At 38.1% G+C, this 19,073-nt stretch overlaps 1 protein-coding gene across 1 annotated transcript; it reads right to left on the minus strand.

Annotated features, from left to right (window-relative positions):
- Positions 1–175: 175 nt before the first annotated feature.
- sfmbt1 (Scm like with four mbt domains 1) lies at positions 176–18,316 on the minus strand. The gene is made up of 21 exons (XM_043252617.1): positions 17,749–18,316; positions 14,666–14,723; positions 14,256–14,350; positions 11,404–11,647; positions 10,694–10,782; positions 9,657–9,909; positions 8,980–9,077; positions 7,733–7,834; positions 7,182–7,341; positions 6,242–6,324; positions 5,758–5,884; positions 5,406–5,519; positions 4,900–4,942; positions 4,747–4,817; positions 4,484–4,623; positions 3,641–3,750; positions 3,311–3,486; positions 3,011–3,189; positions 2,258–2,482; positions 1,750–1,878; positions 176–1,576 (listed from the first exon to the last, which is right to left on the minus strand). The coding sequence occupies exons 2-21, from the start codon at positions 14,688–14,690 to the stop codon at positions 1,436–1,438; spliced, it is 2,604 nt and encodes an 867-aa protein (XP_043108552.1). The 5' UTR covers positions 14,691–14,723; positions 17,749–18,316; the 3' UTR covers positions 176–1,435.
- Between the last annotated feature and the right edge of the window lie 757 nt (positions 18,317–19,073).

Raw genomic sequence — 19,073 nt, forward strand, 5'->3', positions numbered from 1 at the left:
CTCTTGTTGTGTGCACAGAGGACACCATATAATTAGAATGCAGAAACATCTACTTAAAACATAAATATCTATGGTCTATAAATGTATATTCCGAATAAATAAACTTATTAAAAAACAACAAACTATTAGAGCCCCAATCACTTTCATTTCTCTCCAGAAAAAAAGAAACCACAGGCAAGATTCTGTTCATTTTATTTTTCTTTTAAATAACAGTTTCCACCAACATATAATTAAAAGTAAACCAATATTATTTCAACAACTTTTAATCAAACTGATGAAAACCAGCAAATGAACAAAAGAGAATGTGGCAAGACGAGGTTTCAAAACCATCTTTCACCATTTCAGCACAAAATGCTTAAAGAAGGATTAAGGGAAATAGACTGCTAAATCAAGAAAAGGGGGACTGTTGCATATCTCATTATCAATTCAAATACAAAGATAACAAATCGAATGATGCTATCTGGTTGAGCGGGGGTCATAGCTTTGCGATTCCAAGACCAAAACCGGTTAATTAGACTGTTACAACATAGAGGCCCCTGAAATTATTTAATGCAGGATATGCATTTAAATACAGATGCTGCATTCTACTTAAATGTTAAAATATTACTTTTACAAGCAGACACATTTGTAAGAGTACAAGACCCTTCAGTTTGGTGTTGTTGATAAACCCTGGATTAGCCATTATGAATATTATCCCCATCACAGTCACTGACATAACCTGAAATCTTTTGTGTGCTTATGTCTTAACCATAACACCTCGTCATTTTTTTATTACTCTGCACTTTTATTTAATAATGCATCATTAGCATGAGCAAATGATTATTAGTATTTACAGAAACCACAATGGCCTCATCTTTTACACTGTTGTGTTACAGTGTAATTCCCAAGCTTTTTTTTATAGAAAAACCAAACCGAAATGGGAGCATTAAATCAGTCCCACTAAAATTAACATCTGCTTATGTACAGTATTTACATTCACGCTCCTGTATGTACACGTTTGCATACCACTTACAGTACATGGGCAATTGGTTTTTGTGCTTAAGGTAATTGCATTGTCATCCGCTCTACAGTTAATAAAGGTTTCAGAAACAAGAGCTTTGCTTGTTGCAGACACTGAACGGACTAGTTCCTCTGACTCAGGTCTAACCATACCCTGAGCTGAACTAATCTTAAAAAAAAAAAAAAAAAAAAAAAAAAAAAGATCACAAACTTAACAGCAGTCCAGGCTTAAATTGAGATGGAGCCCAGCTGTACAAGTACCAGATTCACCCTGTTGAAAAACACCCCTCCAGCAGTATCTAATGGTACAGGAGGCGTCTAAAGCGCTAAGTGATTTTAAAGGTTCTATGATCCATAGAGCACAAGGAAGATCACAAACATTAGGAACGTCACCCAAAATGTCAAATGCCCCGCTCTTCTCTACAGAATGTCAACCTCAGCTGGCAAACTGTTGGTAAAATGCTAGCTTGACCCGCTCAATGTGATGGCACAGCTTGATGGCGGGGCCGAGCTTCAGGTCCATACATTCTTGGACAGTGGGAAGGTTCAACAGAAGCAGCGCTTGTCCGTCAATTTCCTGCAAGGTAAAATGAAAAAGATGACCCTAAATCACCAGTCATAAGCATGTGAGCCAAGGTAATGTCATCAACGAAGAAAAGGACGAAAAATATTTGCTGGAGAACATTTTTTCTTTGACTAAGACAACTTTTTTTGTCAATTAAAACATTGAAAGACTCAAATGTTCATTACTTGATCCATAAAGATGCGTGCCAACGGAGCACAATCGGTGGTCCTGATGAAACGGACAACGTCTGTGACACTCCATTCCAGTGGACTGCTGTCCAAACAGAGCTTTGGAGGAACTTCGGTACGTGGACTCTTCAGAAGAGACAGTAAAAGAGTCAGTACTGCATTGTGTGTTACCATGCACAAAAACCTAGTTATTGAGTTCTATTCATAAATTGTAGCATTTTCCAACCTTTGTCACTTCAGGGCCACTCAAAAACAATATTTAAAGGGCCCGATATTTGTAGTTTTTATGCTGAAAGCTGTTTTCCCATTTTTCCACAGAAACCAGTAAAAATAACAAAGATGTAAGCTTACATCTTGATCTTTAATCATTTTATCTACTTAGTCTTATTTTGAATCATTTTTGGCTGTTTTTTTTAGCAAGTAGGCGCCAGCCCTACGGTTTAAAATCAATGTTGTAAATTAATATTAAATATTATTAATATTGTCTAATAGTTCCAGAAGTTACCTTGGGTGAAGGAGGCCTGTTCTCATCATCTGAGCAGGATGGTGAGCGAGCTTTGCGCCGTCTGCGTGTGGGACGGGGGGTTTCTGGAGGGGACGGGGATGGGGTGGGGGGCTGTGACTTCTTCTCTGAATATTCGGAGTCATCCATTAGCTCGTCTTGCAATTCAGAGCCTGTGTCTTCACTTAGAGAGTCATCCTCATCCAGATCTTCTTCATCACCACTGCCCTGTAACACCAAACAGTGACATCAGTAGATTTGTATATCCAGTTTAATGCTCATTCTGGTTTAACTTACATTGATTTTATATAAATGGCCAAGATGTTCATTTTGATGGTAGACGCATCTGAATTCAGCTCATGGGCTGAAACTAAATGGCAATGGCATTTACTCTGACTGCAAATGTTTCACCAGATTGTGCATTTCACATTCTAATGACCACATTAAAACAGATGGAGGAAGATGGTTCTTGTTAAAAAGTTACTCTGAACATATTTCGTATTTAGTATAGTCCAAACACCTGAAAATTGGTTCAAGAATCTATTTAAACCTAAAAATTATCTAAATGTAAAGCATTATGATGTAAGATAAAGCAAAATTGAACACTCATAATGCAATACATATATACATATATAAATAATGTTATTTTCTTAATGTCTTACCTTTTTACTTATGCTTATGTATATGATGAGAAGCTTTTGTTTTGAATTAGAAAAATGCAAAATGGAAGCATTTTCACAGTATTGCTTTTGTTACCTGAGGGGAACCTGCTGGAGTGTTATCAACTGAAGCAGAAGAACGTCTCTTTTTGTGGACAAAGAGCTGCTTCCTCCTCTTCCTCCTCCTGCCTCGTCTCTTTACTCCTCCCTCTAAGTTAGAGTGTCCGCCAGGAGGTCGGCCCACACGCCTGCTCTTTTTCTTCCCATAGTAATATGCTATGAAACAGGTACTGTTAGTTTTACATATATATATATATATATATATATATGTGTGTGTGTGTGTGTGTGTGTGTGTGTGTGTGTATTCATACTGGCAAAATAGAGAAAAGATGCTCACTGTATTTGGTTTTGGTAAGCACAGAACAGTTCTCTGAGCAGCGCTCCAGCACCATTCGTGGGCCGAACAAGTTGGGACAGCACTCTAGCTTAATGCAGGTTTTCCGACAGAATTCAGCCACCTGGTCTGCAGTCCGAACAATCTCTACTGTCGCTCTGTAACTCTTCCCTTTGTACCTGTATAACACAAAGACTGGTCAGAAAACTGAAAGCAATCTATTTTTGTTCATTATTATAAACAATGAAAAACAAAAATAAGCGACCTTCTACAGGTACCTCGTTTGTTCCTCCTCACGTTTGTAGAAAAATGTTAAGAGCAGCATATACTCACTTTGCTTTAAGTGTCTCTCCATGACCCTGCCAGCGGCCTTCCTGGTCCAGCTGTAGCTCTCTCAGAACTCGACTGGGCTTATAGGCAGAATTTATCAGCAGCGTCAGCACCTGGACAGCCCACAGGTCAATAGGTAAGCATTACCAACAGTCAAAACAGAACAGTGCAACTCCACATTCTGAGGTATGTTTAAAGCTATCACAAAATACAGATTAATGCATATTGTTTCAAAGGAGATTTACAGAAAATTAATAATTCAACACAGTTAAGATTGAGCCGTTATCAGAGGTGAATTTATACAAATTATGCAGTTAGTTGACGACACATTTGTCTATTACAGTAAACAAACATCTAGGCTATTGTTTAACTCGTTTTTTTCCACATATAAAGATGTTACAATTACTGCTTTTATTATTATGTATTACTATAAATGCATTACATTTTTTGTAGTGCTTTTGAAAAAAAAAAAGTCTCTTATGCTTATCAAGGATGAATTTATTTGGTTGAAAAATCATTAATATTGTGAAATTGTAGTTCAATTTAAAACTCTTTTCTATTTTAAGAGTGCAATTTATTTCTGTGATGCCAAGCAATATTTTCAGCAGTATTTAGTCTCACATGATCCTTCAGAAATCATTCTAATATGATGTTCATCTTCCTGTTATTATCTAGGTTCAGACACATTTGATTCCTCTAAAACTCCATTATAAATTTTTGCACGTTTCCATTTGAGTTTTATACAGCACGATATGAGGTTTTAAGTACTATTGTTAACGTTCAGTCATTACATTTTTTAATTTAAAAAGAAATAGTACTGCAAATCAGCAGAGTGTTATGGCTGACCTCCTTCAGCACCAGGACACAGTTCCCAGGTCCCACACACTGCGGCAGCTCTGCAATACGGCCCTTATTGAGGTAGGGCCCTGAAAAGCAGCGATGGTTAAAATAGATCTTGGGGCAACAGTACTTGCCATTCGCTTGGCCTGTTGGAGATACAGACAAGATTAAAATAGTACCTAGTTAGAGACCACTGAGCTTTTAATAGTGTGTAAACAACCGATTTGAATGCACATGAAGAAATGTTTAGATGTGTATCTAGCACTTACCCATCTCGGTCTGACTGCTGTTAATCTGTTGTTTGGTAGTATCAGGGGAGGAGTCTTTGGATGGTACGCGTCTGTGATGAGAGGGATAAATCAGTGTTTTTCCCATAATCAAAAGTACTTGATTCAATTCAAACACTTTTGTGTCTTTCTTACTGTTTCTCTGGTTGAACAACTGCAACCTTTCTCTGTTTTCCCACTGCAAAGAACATTTAAAATATGAACGTAAGTCTCTCAAAAAGCCAACCCTAGTTTAAAAAAAAAAGAAAGAAAGTGATTTCATACTAAGTATAGTTAAAACCTATTAGCATATTTAATGACATATCACTCATACTTATTGATATAAAATTATAATTTTACTTTATTTGGTGTACTACGTGTACACAATGCACATGTTTTAATATTAAGCCTAAAATGTGTTTTAATGTCACTAATGATGAGGATTGTATGATTATGAAATAATAACATGTATATATTATAATATTATTCTGTCTTCAAATGCAAGTGTAATTGCAATGGTTCATTAAGTATATAATTAACTGTTCCAATTTAGCACATTTCAAGAACTACATGTTTTCTTTACTTTTCACTAGGGAACATTAGATATAAATATTAATTTAAGAAGTACTTTGTATGCATAGCACCTTGGCTGTAAAACTGACCTCTGGGCTTGCAGGGGTGCTGAAGAGGATAGCCATTGGTCTCACACCAACTCACTGGAAAAATATCCATGGAGTCTGTATGAACTATGATCTCTGGGATGGCTTGCTTCAGACCTGAACATAGAGAAAGGGAGAGATAAATAAGACGTATGCTCATGTCTACTGACCTTCTGTAATGTCTATAAGGGGGTAAGCCCAGTCTTATATTAGTCCATTAGTGGTCTTGCTATTTTTAATCAGGGTCTCTGCTTTGTTTGTCTCCTCTGAAGCCAGTTCAAGGAGACACTGCATAATTATTTTTGGTCATTCAGAGTAGTCATACTGCAGAAAAAAAGTAGTGTTGACATCACACCTTCCAAACGAATCCACATGTGTTGACCCTTGACCTTGGTAACAGTTGCTACGTGAATGTTTTCAGGGCAGAGTGGGTTAACAGCCTCCAGCATCATAGATTCCTTAATGCACTGATCAGAAGGGTCCTACAAGGAAATAAAAAAAAAAAACTGATCAAAGTCTTGCAGGAAATTCTCATCTTTTTAAAGGAAATGAATACTTTTATTCAGCAAAGATGAATTCATTTCATCAAAAGTTACTTTACACTTTTAGTTTCTTTTGAACACTGTATTCAAATATACAATATCAATATCCTGACAAATATGCAGCATTTTCAAAAAAATGTAAAGCATGTTAATCATAAAGGAGGTGTGTGTATATACACCTCCTTTATATATATATATACACATACATATATAATTTACATTTTTAATACATTTGTAATGAGTTTAATGTATTTTTGTAATGCCTTTTCCCCCAAATATGCAGAATGAGAAACTCACAGGAGGGAAGCATTGCTGAGGGGCTGCTTCAGCTTCACATTGCTTTAGATAGTCTGCCCAGTCAAAGTCCTGACCTTGGAACCCTACACACACACACACACACACACACACACACGTCAACAAGAGCACCTGAGAAACTGTCAATTGCACGACTTGCTCCCTAATATACATATAGATTAGAAAATAACTGAAAATGCAAGATGAAACAAGATTTTAACTTTGAAGTAAATCACAAACAGAGTGCCAATGGCAACTGAAAAAGATGAACTTATCAATATGTTGATTGGCAATTAGCAGCATGTGAGGCGTTAAAGAGATCTGACAATAAACACTTTGATATGTGAATGCTCACAGCAACAAAGGTTTAAAAAGGTCAAACAGTATCTCCCAAACTAAGAACACAGCATATCAACACAAGCCGGTGTCAAGAAATCACCTGGAAACCAGATCAAAATAAAGGATGAATCGCAATAATGGATTTCCCACCCAGACGGGTTTATGTTTGGCCGAAGCCTCAGTGTCTGTTTCCAGCTGTTAAAATGGGGAAGGATCCAAAATGACATGGCCAGCCGTCCCACGCCAGCCATTAGGTCTAATGACTGCTCTGCTGGGCAGTATAACAGCCAGTGAATGAAGCCATTTTTTAGGACAGAGAGCATCCTACAGTAAAGACACTGCTCTCTCATGTGAGCGCATTACCACAAAACCAGTGTTTCGCGGACAGCAAGATGGCAATGTTTTCCTGCTTGAGAAGAATGATGCAATTTTCCCTTACAGACAGTTCAGGACTTGTAAGACAGCATTCCAAGAAAAGAAGCTGTTCTGAAAGAAAAGGGTGGACCTCCTTTCTGTCCTTTTAATAATAAATTGTTAAGACATTTGTGTTATTAAACTGTCCTACTGTACATGACATTAAAAGAAAACAGGCAAATGTACAGACCTGGAGGAGGACTGAGCTTGACTCCGTTCTTCAGACTCCACTGCGTAGGGAAGATTCCTGGACTGTCTCTGTGACATAGGAAAGAGCGCCTGCCTCCGTCTTTCTGTGCCTCGTCTCCCAGATCGTCCATTTGCACCAGAAAAAAATGGTCATTAAACACCTGTCACAAAGACAAACACGTAAATGAATAGAGCACACGGAGAAAAGAAGAAGTGCACGGTTTTCATGTTCATCCTGAGCTCACTTATCTGGATTACACCCATGTTTATGGAAACACCCATCTTTCAGTGTAAAATGTATGACCTTCATGTGTGGTAACACAGAGGGGATTAATTCTCTTGACCTTCTGAAGGCCTGTTTTTAGCCAAAATCATTAACAACAGGCAAAGGTTGTGTTTGACAATATAGAGGTCGTTTGTGGCATATAACTTCAAATTAGCATTACGTTTGTCGTTTAAAGAGCTATATGTATTATTGTAACAAGTCCAAACTACAACAGTTTGGGGTGTTGACTGTTTAAGTGGTGATAACTTTAGGGTCCATTATGATACCTTCGTCACAGTGGCTGGACTGATGGTGAACGGAGCTGCCGGGTCCACAGCTTCCAGCTTCATCCCTTCAGTAAAGGAGTGTGGATTGATGGCTGATCTGTCCTGAATACAGAAACAAGTGTATAGCCTAAATAATTTAAAAACTAAAAAATGTTAACATTACATTTATATGGAGTATTTTTTGCACAATGCATTTCTCAAAATCGAAAATTTCTCAATATGAAGCCTAAAATGTGTTTCAGTGTCACTTTTGATGAAGATAGTAAGATAATAATATCAGGTCTATCAATGCAAGATATTTAAAGTGTACCTGAAGTATACTTGGAATAATTTGACTTTTACAGAGTGCAATATATTTAAGTACATATTTTTAGTTGGACCTCAGTAGTATGTAAAATAATTGCATAGTAGTAACATGCATTTAAATTGCAATCGAATGAACAAGGAACTGACTACGAAGTTGAATCTTACTGTTTTCGAATCCATTCACCAGATCTCCGGGTCTGGTAACAGCATTTTTAGCATCAGCTTAGCACGGATCATTGAATCTGATTAGACCGTTAGCATCTTTCTCAAAAATGAACTTTCTATAGTTGCACTGTGTACTAAGACTGACGGGAAAAAGATTTTGTAGTTGAGTTTATAATTCTTTGGTCTAGAAAATCGCAACTCTTTATTTTCTGTCAGTCTTGGTACACAATGTAACTACAGAGAAGTCATGTTTTAAACAGGAAAAATATAGAAACTTCAGTCATTTTTGAATGAGATGCTGCTGGTCTATTTAGATTCAATGATCTATGCTAAACTGCAGCTAAAAGTGATCCAGAGGTCGGCTAAATGGATTCGAAAATGGTAAAACTCAACTGTTCAACTGTAGGGGAGTTGGAAAATGATCCTATTTTTAAACTTGAAGCAGTGTTTAGGTGCACATGCTCCTAAAGATACTACAGCAAGAGTCAAAGATATCTGTCAAGTGCATGTTTACATAAAAAAAAAAAAAAACTGAGCAGTGAAATGCAAAAACATGTTCTGTGTAAGCAGCTTCCAAAAATGCCTCTATCCAAGCTAACTTATAGTACATTCACTACATGGATGATCACCCAGGCGCTTTGCTCAAAATAACAGAGGTCACAGTGAATCTCCATAACTCTCCAGTTAATTGATCTCACCAACAGGGTTCAAACAAGCAACCTTGCGGTCAAAGTCAAGTTCTGCTAACATGTGGTGGTTAATCAGCTTTTACTGACCCTGTAAAACTCCTCGTTGATGCTGGAGTCCTGAACCTGTGAGGAGACAGTCTTCTTGACCTCCTCCCATTCAGCTTCAGAGCGCAGGGCGAGCAGAGCTATAAACAAACACACACAAAGGCACAATCACCTCTCTGCTGACCACATAACATGTGTTTATCTTCTAAAAGCTAGTGGACTCTGTTCTAAGCTCCATGTAAACCCTTCCCCCATCCACCAATCCCTACTATTGATTAGCTGAACTGTAATATGTGGGTCTCCTAGGGTAAAAGTACTTCAGCAGCGCTTAGGAGGACAATACTGACTACCTGCCTTTTTTTTGCATGATCAAAACTTCCAGCATGGAACAGTCAGGTTCATTTGCACATTAATAGGTCAGGAACAATCTGCTGCAAATTGTGCTGGTTCATTCAATCATCTAGCCACAGCTACACGCAGCCACAAACAACCCTAAACATTCACATTTATTTCTAGTTTCTGCTTCTGTTTCCATGGTTTTAGCTGCACTGACCACTGCTTGGACTTGGTACAGCATTGAGCACACAAACATAAAAAATAGCCATGCTAGTAACAAAAATCATGCACTATCAAAAGGTAGTATACTACGGAACCGAGTGCAATCACTTTTGATGTCCGATATTTGAAAAGACATACAACAAAGATCTTTAAAAATTCACCTGCTGGTGGTCTAAGGGTGCAGCTGTGCTCCTGTGCCCATCCTGGCAAATGAAGCAGGGGGTCCAAGTAGAAGACCCACGTGATAGATTGACTGTCAGGGAGCCCGTCTGTGCCGGCATATCGGAGCCGCAAACGACCACCTACGTTCTCCTCAATCACTGCAGACCAGACCACCCCACCATCTTGACGGTCCACTAGCTGGATGTTTAGACCCGGACTTAACAGATCTATTGGATTACAGCCACGCTGAGCCTACAAGCACAAAAGCAAAAGCTAATGTAATATGTAATATCTTAGCAATAACTATGGAAATGTCACTGTTGTGCTACATAAGTTAGTTTAAAATAAAAAGGCATAGCAGGTATAACAATGTGTCATTAATTTATAATGGGAATTAATGTTTTTTAATTCTGTTTTACAGTACATTATATAGCACCTTGGGTCGGTACAATGTTTTAATGTTTTTGATTCAGTAACATTGTGAACTATGTTTAAAACATAAAAGTTTTCATTTATTTATTTTTTTTATTATTTCATCTGTGGTGGGAAAAAACCAAGATTTTTAGGCAACATTAAAAAAAAAGATTTTTAGGCAACATTACTCAAGGGTGACGTGGTCCTTCAAAAATGTCTTATTATATTATCAATGTTGAAAACAATTGTGCTTCCTATTTTTATAATGATTTTTTTATTTATTCCAAAAGCATTTATTAGAAATAAAAATCTTTAAAAATGTTTTTACTTGAACATCAGTTTAATGTGTCCTTGTTGAATGAAAGTATTCTTTAAAATAAATAAATAAAAACGTGTGTACATTCAAATAATGTTGAATATTGAATATTAAACTGCACATCTTGGGGTCCCTTTATTCATGTTGCTCAGAACAGTTTAAATCTGCAAACTCAAAACAATGAGATATTGATTGCAGAAAAAAATGGTCTCCGTTTACTTAAAGTTTGAATTTTAATATATCACTCTACCAGTTTATTTTTGCAATAATGACCAGCACTCTATACATTTATGGCATGTCTCTTACCCCTTCCAGGAGACTAGCAGGCACACTGCAGGATTCAGCCAGAGCTTTCTCCAGCAGTGCTTCCCAGTCTTCATGCTTCTCACGGACACCTGAACACAAATTCAGAGCATTTTAAAGACGTAACAGATCTTTAGACTAGCCTGCTGACAGATTTATGCCATTTTGCGCTTATGATGCCTTCACCATTGACATGGTATTTTGGGCCATAAGCACAGCTGTCAATAAGGCACAGGCAGCCAGAAGCAAAATGCCAGCAACCATCTGGACTCCCCCACGTTTGTACCTACTGCACCCTATTGCAGGATTTTATTCATAAAAAGAAGCTTTTAGTATTAAAATTAGTCTTTTAATAATTTCGGAGGAGTAAAGGCCATGCCCATCAGCAAGCTGCAAGCTAAATAAAAGCCCCAACACAAACACCCTTCCCCCATTTCCTGAATATGCCCACAAAATGACTGTGAACAACCACCTACAGGAATTAGCACTGCGCTGCAAGCAACACAGCACTTGAAAAATATAAAGAAATATGTAAATTTGGCACTGTGTGGATGATGCGCACAAAGCTTTTTGGAAAAGAGAGCATAACCTCTGCAGAGCCTGAATTCAAATCATCTTTACCTAAAAGCCGCATGTTCTCTTGAGCAAGTGACAATTAGGGTCTAATCATCATAAATTAGGCAGCACATTGAAACTGCTAAGTTTCTGCTCACCCTCTGGAGGTCTCATCGGTCGACCCTGCTGCTTGCTCCATCCGATCGGGTGCAGGTCAGCGGTCATGATGTCACACCAAAAGTCGGCACGACGGTCATCTTGGTAACCCTCATATCGTAGCAACAGCAGCTGTCCGCAGGTGGTGATTATCGTGGCCACCCAGTATGCCGTTTCTGATTCAGTACGCACACACACCTCCAGCTTCATACCAGGAGTCAGACCGGTCTCAAGGCCCTGGTCCACCTGCAAAGGAATGCAGATGACAGATCAGACGCATGGCCAGGTGACACCTGGTGAGTAAACTACAGAAATTTTGGCCTCACGGTGTTTAGATACTACTAAAGTATTCATTAACAATTTCAATCTGCTTTCATTTTTTTTTTTTTTTTTTATAATCTTTATTTTTCTTTATTACATACATATATACACATACATATACATACATATTGTAAAATGTTTAAAATGTTTATTATGTTAATCAAGGCTGCATTTATTTGATCAAAAATATTGTGAAATATATCTACCATTTAAAATGATGGGTTTCTATTTTAATATACCTTAAAATATTATTTATTTCTGTGACGCAAAGCTGAATTTCCATCAGTCAGTCTAAAGTGTCACATAATCCTCCAGAAACCTCTGTAATATGCTGATTTATTATCAGAATTATCAATGTCGGCAAAGTCGTGATGGCAAATACTGTTTGATGAATAAAAAATAAAAAAGAACGGCATTTATACAAAAATTTGGCATCATTTCTAATCAGCTTAACATCACAGCTGAACAAACTTATTGTTAGAAAGGATTTCTAACCATCTAAAATAAATGCTCTTCTTTTTAATGTTTAATTTACTCATGAAACCCAACAAAATATCACAGGTTTTAAAAAAATATTAAGCAGCACAAAAGTTTCCTGCACTGATAATAAATCAGTATGTTAGAATGATTTCTGAAGGATCATTTGACACTGAAGACTGATGGAAACTAACTTTTTTCATCAAATATTTTATTTATATTTTTAAGCTTTATTTTATTCACTTGAAATGTTTTTAATAGATTTTGTTTTAGTTACTGTGCTGGACTTATCAGGAGGCACAGACAATCTACCAATGCATTACTTTTAGCTGTTTTAGTATTGTAATTATTTCATGCAACTATAAATGACACACTTCAACATAAGCACACTACATGCCATCCATTTATATCAAATACTTCCACTAAAATACATTTTAACTTGAACAAATGGTTGCCAGTATTATCACCATCAAATACGTTTAGCAACTGTCATAAATAGGTCATTCATGAACTAATGAACTTCAGACTAAACCCTAGTATTATAGCATATATACTATGATGAAAATCATCAACTTGGAAGATTTTTTTTTTTGGCCCGCACAATTTAAATACCTGGGGAATTTGGGCAGTGGTATTCCTGCCCTGAACCCTGGTTAATTTCTGACCCAGCAAATAAATTCTTTAAGATCTAAATGGTCACTTATTGGTCTTACGGATCTCATGAGGATAGGAATACATTACTAATGCATAGCAAGTAATCTAAAAGCTGACTTGTTTTCTTACGTTGCTGGCTCTAGTGCACTCTACAATTCTGTTTTTGCCATCAGACATGACATAGGAGATGCAATGTCTCCAAATTAGAAAGCATTGGTGGATTAAAACCCGATTCTCTAAAAGAACCAGCTCAAAAGAGCCGTTCAGCTACGAATCACCCCGCTAGCTCATATCGCTCCTGCAGCAATGGCAAGGTCATGGGTTTGATTCCCTGGGAATGCATGAACCTCACTCGTGATTTTTTAAACAAGACTGTTGCATTTTATATTGTTGTTTAACTTTTTTTTTTTGGTTTTTCCCTCAAAATGCAACACAAGTCTTCATATGGAAGATGCTCGTTTTAATGCATTCCTATTGATGCGCAGACTCTTGGCTCTATGGTTCGGACCATAAGGTAAACTCATGATTATTTCATGTAAACACAACTTTTACTGGCTTGAAAGTGAAACGAACGATGCACAGGGCTTACAGCCACATTAAAATTAAACCACATATGAAGCCGTTATTAGGAATTTTCTAGTAGCAAAGATAAAATAACATCTTATGTACTTATAATAAACCTAAGAAAACGATATCTGAAATATGGTACTTTATTCACTAAAATGAGTTTAATCTCCCCGTATATAAAACCTATGTAAAACTGTTATTTAACAGATTAAATGCACTAAAAGTTTATTGAATAGTATGTGGAGAAATATTTTGAATTAAAATATAAGGATTTCTGGACTTTTAAATGTGCCTCAGTTCCAAATTTACAGAAGTGCGTGCTTTCATATGTCTTTTAGTTTTAGATTGCTTCATTTATTCCCTCTGCTTTAGTTTTGTATTTATTCCACTTAATATGAAAAGGTTTGTGCGAATTCACATTCTGAATCTTTTTCAATGAATTTGTTAAAAATAAGTTTGAAAAAGTTGTCGGGAAACGCGGCGGTGGTGACATTGAAGGCGAGTGTCTGTGTCGCTGTAGTCTGTTTATAGCCTAAGGTTAGCTTTTAACATCCGTCTCTTTTATTTAGGCATCAAAACTCAAAAGTTATTTTATTTTGTGACGATTTTCACGATGGGCAAAAAGTGTCATAGTTCCCCCACTCTACGCAAGTCGCTTCGGATAAAAGTTTCTTCCAAATGAATAGATCTTCTATAGCCGCTCGCTTCAGTGTAACAGAAAAGCATCTATTCGTCACATTCGAATTTGATTAAAAGCTTGTTTAAAGAACAAACAAACGTCTCTTTTTTCGTTATAGCGGCGTGGAACAAACACGGGCTGGCGTGGTTTACTCACGTGTTTAAACGCATGATGAGGAACAGAAAGTGCCCCGGTTTCCTCCAGGTAGTCATCCCAGTTAAACTCTGACACATCCTGACCAGAGTCTGCGTCTGAAACATTGAACGACCAATGGCTTAAACACTGCACAGTTCATTCAGCTCTCTCCACACGCGGCCTCATCACCTCACATCAAGCCAAATCGACAGAGCATGAAAAAGAGGGCTGATATATTTTCTACAAATACTCGGGTGACCTTTGCTTAAGGTTTCGCAAAAAATGTCCAACACAGTGCAAGTGCAATTTACATTTGCGCAAAATACATCTCTCAATGCAAACATTTTTAGTGTCACAGGGTGGACTATAGGTTTTGTTTTTCTTCAAATTATTTAGCAACAGCGCAGAAGGAAAGAAAATAAACAGCTTACCAGACTCCAGCGCCTCAAGGTTCATGTCTGAAGCCCCCGGAGGACAATCAAACAGTTTCTACATGAATAATGAGGAAGGGGGGAAAAAAATTAATGAGAGGAAAACAAACACCGAAACAAAGAGAGACGAATTATGATATTAGAATAACAATTCGTATAAAAGAAATACTGTAAGTGTTTGCATGCGCGTGAGAGAGAATGCAGAAGCATGAGGAGACTTGCACAAGCCACATTTCAAGCAGACGAGTTCATTTAAGTAAGTTGGAGGAGGAATCCTTAGTGCGTTAGCTTTAAAGATAAAAGCCACTTCTGTCGCTCAGACTCCCCACGTCACCTCTGATAAGCAAAAACGCACCACCATGCCCGATATAGCTTTGCAAAATGAAAAAGCAGGTTTCGCCTAAACGAGAAAGACTCTAATAATGCAGCACACAAAGAGAAAGGGACACCAAAAAGAAAGACACTCAACTAGAAACTTAACTAAAAAGCCAGAAAGTTCTGTTTCGAGCAAAACGTGCAATCTTAAATGTCACTCTCAAAAATGCAAAAGCACAGAAAAAGGCTTCCGAAGTTGCTTTAACTCCGTCTATTCATTCAGAGCTGTCAAGCTGTCTTTGTGAAGGTTGACGTCTCTATTAAAGAGAGTCAGACATTCTCCCTGACAGCCGTTGGCGGGCCACGACCCTCCTGCTCTGCTGGGATCAACTCTTTCAGTCCACCCCCCTCCACTCCAGCACCATCCCAGAGCCCCGGAGCACAGCCCGGGCCATGGACACAATGTACCCGGGGTCACGGTGGTCTCCAATAGGGACTGAAAAGAGCAGCCGGGCCTTTTTAAAAAAGCCATGTTGCTGTCCCTCAGTATGAAGATCAACTGAACACTAAAGCATTATGTGAAGAAATTACCCTTACAATAAAAACAAAAAAACAAACTGGTAATGACAGTTTCTTAAAATTTAGTGTATAATATCCGCGAGCCTCTTTGGGCATCAAAATAAATCAACTACACATATTGTAGAAACTGCAGTACTTTAGAGGAAAGTCGTTGGTACCACCATAGCCATTTTCATTAAATATACAAAACGAAGGAGAGCGTAACACTTTGTTACACTTAATTTATTTAATTAATTTCGCTTATTCAGATAATTCTGTGACATGAAATTCAATTCATTATTACTAACACCTAACCATCGCATTCTAAACACTGTTATTCAAAACGGCGCACAAATGAGAAACGTACGAATATGAAAAAGTCAATACATATGCAGCGGCGTCTCGTTGTTCATTAACTACGTATATTAAACCACATATCTGCTGAAGTACACTACATTTAGACAATAGTGTGGATGAAAGAGAACTACGGATAATGTAGTAACTATGGGAGTTAGGCAGAAGCTATGGTTACCATGGTGATTTTTTAAGGGAAAGGTAGTCTTTGTGTTCATTGTCTGCAACTGCGGTTTCGTGCTATCTGTCCTAAACACTGATATAATATTTCATATTTATCTGTAACAAAACAGTTTGGAAGCCTGCTACTCCCAAAACTGTACTAAAACAGCATCCCATTGAAAGTGCACTGATGTTATAATCTACTTCACGTTGTTCTTCTTCGTGTTATAAACAACGCATGCATTTACTGTGGTAATTAAACTTAGCCATGCCTTCTAAATCATTATTACCATCTCTCAACCACTCATTTGCGACTGCCTTTTAGCGATTAGTCGTTTTAAAATGGCATGCATATGAAAAAAAGGCTTTACAATGATGTCTGATTCTGTCAAACGCAAACATGAGAATCTGATTGAAAGCCACTTCTGTCGTTGATTAATCAACACCAAGCCATGCTCTTTATATCAGCAACTTACACCGTCATCGTGATCACACATCGCAGTTTAACCGACGGTGTTACGACGTTAGACATGAAGGAACGAGACCCCGGGACAGCGGAAATCTATTTCTGGTGTGTCTATGAACCCTCAGCACATTCCTGCCAAACTCTGCCGCTCCATCACTTCAAACTCGAGACAACTTCCCTCCATTGATCAAGGCCAGTGGACGTTCACAAACGCAAGCGAATTACGGCAAAGAGAGACGAAAGAAACAGCACGACGAATGTCGCAGTGACCGTTATCACGTGCACAAACCAACGCCAGCTCCTCCAACCGTTCTGCCGAGTTATTCTTACACGCTGTGGTGAAAAATTAACAGGACTTTCATAAAAAATATGATTTTTTTTTTAACGAGGCAAAACTCGAAGCCCCCTTTTTTTAATTCCCAAGCCTATCTAACAGTATAAAACTACACGTGAAACCTGTTTTTTTTATGACAGAACGAAGCCAAAAGGGAGCGTGAGTTCTTCACAATGGAGTGATGGTGACTTATAGCACAACTTCTATTATGTAACGCGGCCAGAGAATGAAACTGTCATCAATTTCCGAAAGCGCTTGAAGGAGCTTGCCGTTAAACTTTTATCTTTTACCCACGAACGTTACCGAAAGCCCCACGAAACGACGCGATCCCCTACAAACCCCGGGAACGCACCGTTGTCGTGCACAACCGCCGGCCAAATAAACGCCATTTAGTAGGTATCGATAAATAGAGCCGATAGCTGGCGTGTAATCCAATCCGTTCAGTGAGTGCAATTCATAGAAATCGCCGAACGAGGAATTGATGATAGTTGGCTGGTCGAGCGCAGTGTGTTCGGCTAGCTACATATAACTGGATAATAGCATTTAATACATTCACGCCGATCGGGCAACTTTCATTCCGGGAGACACATCGCGCGATTCAGCGTTATCACGCACGAAACATTTTCTCGGCGCTGTTTCGCGAGGCTTTTTTTTTTGTTGATGCGAGTGCGTCCGATTTCGTGCACATGCTAAAAACGCCTGTAACCAAGTCAAGTTACTGAAACGTCATAGCTTAAGCAATAGAGCCAGGCACTCATACGAGCGAGCACAAGTCACCTTTTTTTGGAGACGGGAAAAAAGATGCAGGCACAGCAAAACCGCTCGTCAAAGCCAAGGTCGATTAGGGCAAAGGGTAAAATACGTAAATATTTGGGAATGCGTTTCGTTTCTTACCAGTGAGGAGTTTTTCAAGTCGGTTTTAGATGCCGTGTCTTTTTCCGCCTAGTCGTTCACGACCTCATTCCAATATGGCACAAAGTGTGAGTGCGCATGCGCCGTGTCTCGCGCGAGCCTCTCATCCACGAGCCAGGGGATTGATATTTGTTGGCTTTCGGCGATTAAAAAGGCGAACTTGCCGCATATTTGAGCGCAACGTTCACGGCGTCCCGCCGAAACCGCGCTGAAGTATCGCCAATGCAGCACTTTTGTTGATCGTCAGAGTTTTTTTTTTATTTGAAATGTGCATAGACCGAACAATAAAAACGCTGGGACGCAATATTAAACGGTTGCTTACAACTGTCATGACCTGTTCGGGTCTTCGCCGCGCGGAGGTCAGCGATTATTCTGGTTCCTGTAAGTTACCGGGACGAATACGATCAATAATTCTGTACGCGAGATTTGCCGCCCTGCCTCTCTGTCGTTTTGTTTAGTAAAGTGTTTGTCCTATTGGCTAGAACGTACCATTAAACAGAGAGCTTAATCTATCGCAACTGCGCCACGCCGAGCAGCCAGCTCCTCCGTAATTCATCTTTCTGGATCCTTCTTCGGAAACACCGATTTTATATTTGATATGCGACGGATTTACGTAAAGCACACTTAAGATAAAATCGACCGATGCAAAAAAAACAAACAAAAAAAAACTTTGTTCTAAAACGTCTCCATTTTCCTTTTGGTGTCTATTAGGTCAACATTTCAAAACAAGAGAAAAACTATCTTTTAAAAACATTTAAACATTTCAAATAAACGAGCTTTGATTACAGGTCGGGGACTATCTGTCCACATAAAATAATTTCTCCCATAAGACATCTCTTTGAAAAAAGAAACAGAAACTGAAAGGCTCTTACTAATTTGCTTTCTTTAAAACCTTTTTGATAGTCGTGGTTTACTTTATCACTAATCTAATGGTGCACATTTTTGTAAAATTATCTTTTAACAGTTTATAAACTTTTTTTTTTCCAGATAAGTGATGATTCATCATGAAACAATCTGTATGTTTTTTTTTAAACGGTTAATGAAAATAGTTATGGAAATTAAAGTATGTGGTCTACTGTGAAATACACAGAGTAACACCAGAAAGCCGCAAGCAAAAAACATAGCATATTTTATTATTAAGATTTTAAGAAACTGTGCCTAAAAGGAAGAGATAATCAAACAATGAACGCACATTTGTTCTTACATGTGAAATCTATAGTTTTACAAAGTGTCTTTTATTCAAAGTGGGTTTCCCACTAGTCAAACATGTGACCACTGACATGTTTACATGTATTGTGAACATGATT

This window comes from Puntigrus tetrazona, chromosome 11 (assembly GCF_018831695.1).
Source record: "Puntigrus tetrazona isolate hp1 chromosome 11, ASM1883169v1, whole genome shotgun sequence".
Taxonomy (NCBI): domain Eukaryota; kingdom Metazoa; phylum Chordata; class Actinopteri; order Cypriniformes; family Cyprinidae; genus Puntigrus; species Puntigrus tetrazona.

Coding starts and splice junctions, on each gene's coding strand:
- sfmbt1 (XM_043252617.1), bottom strand. CDS start 14,690: ATGAACCTTGAGGCGCTGGAGTCTG. Junction 7,342..7,732: donor GTCCAGCCACTGTGACGAAG/GTATCATAATGG, acceptor TCTTTGTGACAG/GTGTTTAATGACCATTTTTT. Junction 3,487..3,640: donor GGAGAGACACTTAAAGCAAA/GTGAGTATATGC, acceptor TGTGTTATACAG/GTACAAAGGGAAGAGTTACA.